The sequence below is a fragment of the Hippocampus comes genome, unplaced genomic scaffold (genome assembly GCF_001891065.2).
Source record: "Hippocampus comes isolate QL1 unplaced genomic scaffold, H_comes_QL1_v1.1 scaffold81, whole genome shotgun sequence".
NCBI lineage: Eukaryota > Metazoa > Chordata > Actinopteri > Syngnathiformes > Syngnathidae > Hippocampus > Hippocampus comes.
In genome coordinates this window covers 88,787-98,488 of record NW_017806179.1, presented here as the reverse complement: position 1 = coordinate 98,488, position 9,702 = coordinate 88,787, and the positions used below count along the sequence as shown (strand labels likewise).

At 62.7% G+C, this 9,702-nt stretch overlaps 2 protein-coding genes across 2 annotated transcripts in view; both read left to right on the top strand.

Annotated features, from left to right (window-relative positions):
• Window positions 1-6,006, top strand: part of LOC109532569 (UPF0606 protein KIAA1549) — a gene marked incomplete at its 5' end in the record, with an annotated part of 7,069 nt that extends 1,063 nt beyond the window's left edge. The window contains 16 exon segments of the mRNA XM_019897450.1: window positions 36-118; window positions 592-1,114; window positions 1,195-1,254; window positions 1,338-1,667; window positions 1,814-1,998; window positions 2,062-2,270; window positions 2,548-2,675; window positions 2,867-3,033; window positions 3,166-3,392; window positions 3,769-3,904; window positions 4,004-4,044; window positions 4,046-4,133; window positions 4,136-4,329; window positions 4,422-4,543; window positions 4,921-5,078; window positions 5,176-6,006. Coding sequence (XP_019753009.1) covers window positions 36-118; window positions 592-1,114; window positions 1,195-1,254; window positions 1,338-1,667; window positions 1,814-1,998; window positions 2,062-2,270; window positions 2,548-2,675; window positions 2,867-3,033; window positions 3,166-3,392; window positions 3,769-3,904; window positions 4,004-4,044; window positions 4,046-4,133; window positions 4,136-4,329; window positions 4,422-4,543; window positions 4,921-5,078; window positions 5,176-5,397 — 2,873 coding nt within the window.
• A 1,898-nt stretch (window positions 6,007-7,904) lies between these two features.
• svopl (SVOP-like) overlaps window positions 7,905-9,702 on the top strand; it is a 9,426-nt gene continuing 7,628 nt past the window's right edge. Inside the window, exons 1-6 of the mRNA XM_019855762.1 lie at window positions 7,905-8,024; window positions 8,581-8,681; window positions 8,757-8,845; window positions 8,923-9,021; window positions 9,302-9,373; window positions 9,454-9,616. Of these exons, the coding sequence (XP_019711321.1) occupies window positions 8,582-8,681; window positions 8,757-8,845; window positions 8,923-9,021; window positions 9,302-9,373; window positions 9,454-9,616 (523 nt within the window). The 5' untranslated portion in view covers window positions 7,905-8,024; window position 8,581. The remainder of the gene's footprint in view (window positions 8,025-8,580; window positions 8,682-8,756; window positions 8,846-8,922; window positions 9,022-9,301; window positions 9,374-9,453; window positions 9,617-9,702) is intronic.

Sequence of the window (9,702 nt, the reverse complement as noted above, 5' to 3'; positions counted from 1 at the left end):
TCGGGGCGCCCCGCTGACGTGTGCTCTGCGCGCAGGCGCCGCCGGAGGCTCGGCGGCCGGCTTCAGTCGGGTCCGGGAGCTTTTGAGGAGGGAGTTCAACCGCTCCGTGGAGCTTCAGGTACGCTACGCGGCGGCTCACCAATCCACCGTGTCATTGCGAGCGCGGATGCGTGTTTGGGCTCCTCTTTTTCGGGGCGGCTCCGTTCGCTTGGCCACCCGACGGGCGGGGGGGCTTTCTCCCACGGCTCTCGCGGCCGGTCGACGCGTACGTGGAGGCGCCGCGAGGGCCGAACGGCGTCGTGGCGCCTCCTGGTGAAAACTGTTGAGCTGACGTGATCTGGCTCCGATCAGCAATTGATGCCCTGGCGACGATTTGGCCCCCGAGCCAACGCTCGGGCAAGGTTGCGCCCGGGCGGGCGAACTCAAGAACCCCACGCGTGGCGTGAAAAGGCCTTCCGTCCAACAGGACGCGCCCCCTCCCCCCTCCAAGCCACCGGCATGCCGAGTCATAAGCTGCTCAAGTTTCACAACCTTTTCAGAACGTCCACCGATCTGCCACTGAGCATTTTGCTCGTGTGTGTTGCGCGTCAGTTCATGAGAACGGCGTCCAGTTTGGCCTTCCGCGCGGTCTCCGGCCCGTCGATCTACACGGCCATCTCCGTCCTCAACGCCCTCCGCCGACCGCAGCGGCTCCGGGGCCCGCTCCCCGCCGTGTCCGCCCTCTCCGCCGCCCCGGACGTCAGGTACCGGGTGCACACGGTGCTGCTGTTCGTCCCCGCCCACGTCGACGTCCGACTCTGCGACTTCGGCGAGCTCCCGAGTCCCGGGGCTCGGGCGACTTGACTCGGGCGGGGCCCGATTTCGGCCTCCCCCCCGGCCGCGCCGCGCTCGGCGGGCCTTTTTCACGCCTCGTCTTCCTTGTAGCTGCTGAACGTGACGCTGGGCGAGGCGAGGCCGTCGGCGGCGCAGAAGCTCCCCGTGGACATCGTGTTTGCGCTGCGCGACGGGCGAGGAGGCTACCTGCCGGGATTCGAGGTCAGCCGGCACCTGAGGAAGCTCAGCCTGGTGGAGTTCAGCTTCTACGTGGGCTTCCCCGCCCTGCAGATCGCCGAACGTAGGGCGCGCGACGTCACGCCGGCCCGCCTCTCTGCCGGCGGCAAAGGGTAACCTCGGCCGCTTGGGGCTCTCTTTCAGCGTTTCATTACCCCGAGCTCAACACCTCCCATCACCTGAGGTTCACTTGGGTCCGCACGGGTGAGAAGGCTTTTTTTTTGGGGGGGGGGGGGTGCCGGGGGGGATGCGTCTCGGCTCATTCCAGTCACTGTGGACACTTTCAGTCCTGCTGGGTGTTCCGAGTCAGACGCTTTCGGAGCAAAGTTTGAAAGCTGGTCTGGAGCGCCGCTTGGCCTCGCTGCTGGAGGAAGGGCTCGCGGCGTCCGGCGGGAGGCGCTGGAGGAGGGCCACCGCCGCCGCCGACGGCAGCCTGCAGGTGGTGCGGGTGGCCCGCCTGGCCGGGCCCGAGCGCCCCCTGGAGGTTTTATATTTTGCCGAGGGGCCCGGAGGCGCGCGGGTGCCGGCCGAGGTGACGGCGGAAACCCTGAACGGCTTGGACCTCCAGAGAGCCGCCATTGTCCTGGGACATCGAGTCCGCCGACCGCTGGCCCAACGTGAGTCGCGCCCGGGAGACCGGACCTTGCTTTTGGCGTTTCTGTTGTTGTTGTTCCGACGAGCGGCCGGCCGCGAGAGCGAGGGAAAAAAGTCACGTCTTCTTTTGTGCCGCCGTAACCTCGTCGGGCCCCCGCTCGTCCCCCAGCGGTGGAGACGGCGTCGGTGCCGCCGGCCGAGACCCAAAGCGGCAGCGTTTGGCTCGTCGTGGGCGTGATCGTGCCGGTCTTCCTGGCCCTCTTCATCGTCGCCCTGCTCTACTGGAAGCTGTGCGGCTCGGAGAAGTTGGAGTTTCAGCCGGACGCCGTCAACGCCGTCCAGCAGAGGCAGAAGGTGAGACGTCGACCCGGGCCCACTCGCCGACGTTCCCCGGCGACGCGCCTCCTCGTCTCTCAGCTTCAGGCTTCCAGCGTGAAAGGCTTCGACTTTGCCAAGCTTCACCTGGGCCAGCGCGGCAAAGACGAGACGGCGGTGATCCAGGAAGCGGGCCCGCCGCCGCCGGCGCCCGCGAAAGAAGCCGCGCCCTCTGACGGCGGGGACCTCGCCGCCCCCAAACCCAGAGGCTCGTCCGCCAAAACCGCCAGAGCCGCGCGGCGCCACGGCAGGTCGGTCGCTCGTCACCCCCGCGGCATCTTGAGAACCTCGGCCGCTGAGCTCCTTTCGCTCAGCCGGGCAGACGCGCGGGTTTGTCGGGCCCGTCCCTCCCGAGGGCCGCCGGGATGCGTTCAAAAATAAGCGCGGCAGCCGACGGATGCTCGTGAAGCCGGGTCGAGCGACCCGCTGGTCCAGCGACCCGCTGGTCGAGCGACCCGCTGGTCTCGCCGCGCTCCTTCTCGATTCCGCCTCTCGGGACCCAACCGGTGACGCGGCGCGTCTCAGCAGGACCAGCCAATCGGAGGCCGACTCGCTGGGCAGCGACCGATCCAGCGGCAGAGAGTCGGCGGACGAGAGCGCTCGCCCCGCGGCCGCGCCCGTGGAGGCCAAGCAGCAAAGGAAGATGCCCAAAAATGGTGAGAGCCGCATGATTTTGGGGGTTTCCATCGAGCAATGCATTTGGGGGATTTTTTTCACGTCATTTTTGGGGAAAAAAGCACGGCCACGGGAGCGCTTTCAAAGGCTCGCCTCGACTTTCGTGGGCGTTTTGAGGGCTTTGCCGCACCCGCCGCCACCCGAGCCCCGACCAAACGTCTTCCTCTCGCAGCTCCGTCGGGCGGGGATGAGCTCATGTCGTCGTCTTCCATCTTCGACCACGTGGACCGCCTGTCCCGCGGCCCGTCGGACGGCGCGCGGCGGCCGGCCGGCAAAGTTCAGCTGATCGCCATGCGGCCGCGGCCCGGCCCGTCCCTCTCGCAGAAAGTCGGCACTGAGGTCAGCCCCGTCGCGCGCGAGAAGCTTGACGTGGAGAAAACGGGAAAGTCGGACGGAGAAAGCGAGACGGCCAGCGGCGCGGATGGCACGCGAGCGGACGGGGCGGCGGTAATCGCCCCGGCTCCCCCCCAGGTGGAGCTGCGCCACAAGTCCGAGATGGAACTGCGCGGGAATAAACTCCGGCAGCGCGCCAAGAGGCGGGGGCAGTGCGAGTTCCCGTCCATGGACGATATCATGGACGCCTTCGGGGACGGGCCGGTCCAGACCGAAGCGGCTCGCCGTCTCTACGGCGAGCGCGCCGACGACGTCCCGCGGGCCGACGCCTCGTCCCCGCCGACGCCCGGCGACCAGCGGCGGAGGTAACGTCTTGCGTCCCTTTCCCGTTGGCTCGGCGAGACCCCGTTCAACACTCGCCGTCGTTTCTACGGGGGCCCTCGGACACACCCGAACGCTCGCAGCCGTTTCCGTGGCGTCGATAGGATACAACAAACGCAGCGTTGGCGACGGAGGCGGGCTACCTTCCGGTCGCTACTCGAGATCTGCAGAAATGCCGTGAAGCTAAATGACGTTTTGTCTTCGTGATTTAATTATGGGGGGAGGGGGGGGGGGGGTCCACAACATGTGGCACCGCAAGCCTTTTGGCCACTTTTTGTCACGCACGCACCCGGTCCAGGTCACCCCGATCTCACGGGCCGAGGTCGGCGTCGCTCACCGCCGTGCGCTCTGTCCCTCCAGAGGGAGAAGCTCCCCCGGGGGGCCACGGACCGCGGCCGGACCCGGAAGCCTTCCCGACACGGACCGGGACCGCCTGCTGGTGGACCACGGCGCCACCTACAGGAAGTACCCGGGACTCCAAAACGTGGCCTACACGGTGAGAAAGGCAAAGCGGACGCCATGCCAAGCGAAGCCGGCCCTCTCTCGGCCGCGCCCGGCGCGCTTCAGTGAGCGACTGGCGTTTGTTCTCGGTCAGTCGGACCCGGACCTGGCCGCGGAGCTCCGGAGCCCGTCCCCCGCCTGCGCCGCCGCGGCCCTCCATCGAGGAGGCCCGGCGGCAGATGCGCTCCCTCCTGGACGACGCCTTCGCTCTGGTGTCCCCGTCCTCGCTCGGCCCGAGCCCGGGGAGGCAGTGGGGGTCCTACCCGGCGGGCCCCTTCTCGGCCGTGAGTCCGCCGCCCCGCCGCTCGCCCTCTCCACCTCGCGCCTCTCTCCCGTTCCCCTCTTGTCGCCGCAGAGATACGCCGACCCGGCGCTTTCTCCGACCTCGGGCCCGGGAGCTGCGGCGGGTCGTCCGCAGAGGTGACGCTCCGGCCCGTCCCTCGCCCGCCGCCGCAGTTTCTGAGCAGGTTGTTTGATTTCTTTTCTTTTCTTTGTCCTCCGGCGGCTCCCAGGCAGAGCTCGGGAGGCGGCGTTTCCGGCGGCGAGCAGCTGCAGGATCCTTTGTGCTCCAGCAGGGGGCAGTACCAACACTTGCCTTCCTCCTCCAGGCCCCGACCTGTTGGGGGCAGCGCAGGTACTGCCTTTTGGTTCCGCTTTTGTTTTTTGTGGGCGACGGGAGGGGGGGCTGTGGGATTCGAAAATGAACCACCCAAAAGCTTTCAAGCTCCTCATTGTCTCGGTTTGCATCTCTGTCCAGACTATTCCCCCCCCCCACTTCTCCAGCTGTTAATCAGTCACCCAATGGAAGCAGGATCCTGATCAGGAACTGCTCATGAGAGGTGGCGCTTGGTGCTCCAATACATGGATGATTTGCGTCATCTGGGGGGGTGGCGCCAGGTCGCGGGTCGGCCAAGAAGTTTTCCGTGAATTGCTTAGGTTGCGTCGGACAGAAGGTGGCGGGTGGCGAGGACGCAGCGGACGGGGACTTTGATGTGCGTGTTTTGCGTTCAGCGGGCGTGCAGCTGCGGCACCTGACCCAGGTGGGCCTGTCCAGCCAGATGGGGGCCTACCCCGGCGTGGGGCGCAGCGCCTCGGGACCCACTGGCTGCTCCTGGAGCGAGCGACATTCCGACCAGGACGCGCCCGCGGCCGCGGCCGGCAGGGAGAGCGTGAGTGCGGTCGCCATCCGTTCGCCGCTCGCCGAGTCAACACGCTTTCAGGTTTGGGCGGGTTTTTTTTTTTTGTGCGTGCGTGTTGTCGCGACAGGCGCTCTGCTTCCCCGAGTTCTCGTCGTCGCCGCTCTTCCAATTGGCCAGCTCTTCGCTGCGGGACCCGTCGGCGCCGCCTCTCCTGCTCGCTTCCCCGACTCCCGACTACCTGCCGGCGGACGCCTCGCCCTCCGCCCGCAGCTCGGCCTCGCTGATCAAGGCCATCCGAGAGGAACTTCGCCTGCTGGCCCGGAAACAGGCGGCGGGCGGCTACCCCTAGCGCGCTCGACCGGCCGGCCCGTCGGGACGCCCCGCAACGGCCGCTCCTCCCCGATACCCCGACCGTACCCCCCGCAAATGTTTCCTGAAGTCGATGGCTCCTTTTCAAAGGAGGAGAAAAAGTCGGACGCGGATTTCTTCATCCCGGAGATCTTGAGCGTCTTCCCGCACATCGGTCTCCCCCTTTGTGGCTGTCGTCCCGGCGGCTGTTCGGGGGCGGGCAGATTGCGACGCGCCTCCCGACCTTCCGCGGTGCTAAAAGTGTCAATCTGTCACCGTCGATCATACGTACGCCTTCCGCGCTCCCGTCGGCCGGGGGGGACGGAGTTGTCTGTCTGGCTGAAAACCGGCGGTGAGGCCTTGGGACTGGAGGTGCCTTCCAGTCCGCAACACTCTTCAAATAATCGCATGAGCACAATATTCGAGGAGGCCTTGCTGCTGACATTGCGACTGATGAGCAGAGCTCGGAACTCCACATGACGCGTGTGTGTGTGTGTGTGTGTGTGTGTAAACCTTTTTTTTCTGTATATCAGAGATGGGATCAAGTCTCGCCTGAGAATGAAGCCACGACTCGAGGAGCGGACACGGCGCCGAAGAAGCTTCTCAGCTGCTTCTCAGCTGCTTCTCAGCTGCTTCTCAGCTGCTTGAACGGAACATCTTTGTGGATATTTTCACGCCTTGCTTTTTCCTTCAGCGTTTTTCTGGAGAATCCTTTTGGCTAATGCGGCTCAATGGCCGGCAATCTTTTCGCCGTTTGTGGGCTATTTGTCACTTTCGCTTCTGGAAAATTGGGTGTCGAGCGGCGCCGGCACTGGCGCGTTTCCCCAAGCGCTTATCGGCCCCTCGTCTCCCGTCGCTCAAAAGGGAACCAAACTAAACTTGGGGCCGGAGCAGCGAGTGAGCAGATTGGCGTGCGACCGAAATTCGGCACCGCGGCTTGAAGCGCATCGTATTTTGATAGATTGTACAAAAGTGTAGTATCTCATCACGTCTCAAGTCAAATCCCGAGTCTTTAAGCCCCAAGTCCAAATTTTTTTTTGGAGCAAAGCGTTGGCTTCGATGTCGTCCGGAGTCCGCGTGGCCACGACTCCGGTGCCCATCTCTGATATGGCGAGACAGGAAATGCGTCGACGTCGTCGAAAAGAGACAGACGGGCGGTCCGCCGTCGAGTTGGGCTCCCGTCTGTGGAGAAATAGTCCCCCGCGCTCGCCGCGCACCGCTGCGTTGAAAAGAAGTCTGTGCTAATCGCTTGCTCTCATCTCACGGCAGCTCGGGTCAGCGGAGGAAAGCGGCCCGGAGCCCAAAGCGCCTCCGTCCCCGAAGGTGCCGCGATCGCCGAAATGTCGAGTCACGACAAAACGCCGCCGGGCAGGTAGGAAGCGGAGGGAACGGCGACGGGTTGCCCTCCGCCGATCGGCCGCTCGTCGCTTTGATGTCGCGACGACCCCGCTCGCTGCTCGATGTCCGTCCGTCCGTCTCTGCGATGTTTCCGCGTGGCCTCTTGTTGAGAGGCTTTCGCTCCGTTGGCCAAGGAGCGCCGTAGAAAATAATGTCAGACCTTGATTTGCTTCCTTCCAGGGTGTCTTTTTCACTGGCAAAGACCAAAAACTTTGCATCCGTTTGATGTCGGAGAAAAAAAAAAGATCTATCTGTCTATCTCTATCTATCTATCTATCTGTCTATCTATCCATCGGAAGTATTTGTGAATGGTCCGCTTAGCTTTCGGTCAAGCTGTCACATGGTGCTACTATCGATTAAACTGTTGAGGTTGTTGAATGGGCAAAAGGCGGCTCGCTTTCTTTTTCTTCCATCTCGTCGGCCGTTTTCAGGGCCTGAAGGTCGTCGGCGGGTGTCCTCCGACGTTCTTTCTTTTTCTGTCACCAGGTGAAACGGAGCGCTTGGCGGTTCTCTTCATCGCTCCCTCCGCTCTCCTTTTCATCAACTTTCCAGGTCACAAAACATTTTGGATCCCTCACTCAGGCAAAAAAAAAAAAGAAAGCTTTCCGTTGTCCACCAGTTCATCAATCGGTGTCAAACCTTGGCTTGTTTTGTCGCGACGGCTTTCCTCAGACAGAGGATGACGGTGAAGCCCAATCGACGTCCAATCATCTCAGTGTATTCTCCAATGCGCACCACTTGACGAATGAAACGTTGTCAAAACAGAAAGCAGGGTTTATATTTCAATTCTTGTCAAAGGGCAACTAAAAAAAAAACGTGCACAATCTCGAAGTTGGTCGTTGCTCGTCAGGGTTTGAAATGTTGGCCGAGATTTTCGCCAGCATCACGCCAATTGACGCTCGTGATTTGCGGCACAAATTGTGCCATAGTTGCTATTCATAGAAAACGTAAAAGGTGAATTGCGACCAATCGGTGTGTTCCAAAAATAAAGCGGATGCACTTGGCATTTTCTCCTGTCGAGGCTTCCGTACGCGGTCCACCTGAACGAGCGAGCGGGGAAGGTTTCACCCGCCCCCCCCTCCCCCCCTTCCGTATTCACCTGCCTGCCACGAAGCATCAACAACAAACAGGAAGCTCGAATCGAAACGGAGCAACCCGCGAGGTCGCCGAGAGCTGCTCGCTCGCTCGCTCGCTCTCTGAACCGTCTTCGTTTCTTTGGACAGCCAACAGGTCGAGTCAAACGCGTGTGAGTTGACCCCGAGCCCGCCGCACTCCTCTCCACAATCGGCCGCGTTCCCTTTCGCTGCTCCGATTGAGTTTGTGGAAGTGCCCAAAGCGGAAGGCGGCGCGGCGCGGCACGGCCGACGGGCTTGCTTCCTCAACGCGCGGTGCCGAATTGCGCTTTGGAATCGCAGCTTCGCTCCGTTCCGAAAATGCCTTCGTTCACGCGGAAACGAGCGCAAGTGTCTGAAGATGGAACGCGGAGATTCAACAGACAGACCGACACCTTCCTAAATGCGTCCAAATGGGAACCGCGTGGCAAGGGAAAACGTTTGCCGTCTTAGCTCGACCGATGTCCGCTCAATGAGCGGCGGCCGCTGGAGTTTTCTCCAGGGGGCGCCACGCACGAATAGGAAAACCTGTTGGGCTGCAAAGTGTGTGTGTGTGTGTGTGTGAATCATTTCCAAGTGTCAGACCCAAAGGCTCTCATCTGGAAGACCGAGGAGCGAGCGCGCCCCTCTTTCTCACGCCTGGCGACAGTCGTTTCCCGGTTTCTGGCTTCCAGAATGGCCGAGAGCGGCAAGACCGAGCTGGTCAGCGCCATCTACCTGCAGGAGCTGCAACCGCCGGAGCGGCGGGATGCCGCCAAGCGCGACGACGACCGAGGTGACTGACCCCGCTGGCCTTTTTTGTCGTCATCTCGCCGGAACGTTGGCCCGAGCGTGCGCCTCGTGTTTTCAGAGCCCACGTATACGGTGGAGGAAGCGGTGGAGAGCATCGGCTTCGGAAGATTCCACGTCTTGCTCTTCGTCATCATGGGCAGCTCCAACGTACGCCGCCGGCCGCCGTCCGCGCGGTGACGACGACGACGCCAAAAGCAAACGCCTCGGCCTCCTCGTGCGCGCAGATTGTGGAGGCCATGGAGATCATGCTGCTGGCGGTGGCGTCTCCCGAGATCCGTTGCGAGTGGCGTCTGGATGACTGGCAGGTGGCGCTGGTGTCCACTGTACGGTGAATTCGGAGCAAGCCTCAATCCATGTGGAATTTTCTCCCCGACGCGGATGGAGGCCTTCCGACGCCTCCAATCCTCCCTCGCCCAAAATCCGGCGCCGTCTTTGCCTTGACTTTTGGATTCCGGAACGCCGTTTTTTCACTCGCTTTTCCGTTCTTCTCACGTGACCGCGTTCGAATTTCCCCCGTTTTTTTCATCTCGTACGTACACGAAATGTTGTCCATGTTGGTTTGTTCTTGCAGTTGTTTCCATCTGCGCCACGTTGTGCTTCCAGATGGTGTTTTTGGGCTTCATGGTGTGCGGCGCGCTGGGCGGCTACGTGGCGGACAAATACGGCCGCTGGAAGGTGGCGCATTCTTCGGCGCGGCGCGCGAGCGGGCGGGACCTTCTCAAGCCGCGTCTTTGTGTGCGTGCGGATGTGTTCAGGTGGTGTACGGCGGCTTCGCGTGGAGCGCCTACTTCTCCCTCCTCACCTCCTTCGCGCCGTCCTACGCCTGGTTCGTCTTCCTGCGCAGCATGGTCGGTTGCGGCGTGGCCGGGGTGTCGCAGGGGTCAGCCGCTCGCGCACCTTCACGCCCGAATCGCTTTTGGCCTCACTGCCCGTTTTTAGCTCGGTCTTATTTCGTTGCAATCCTACCTGGAGTAGCATTTGCCAATTGGCGGGGATTCGCCTGG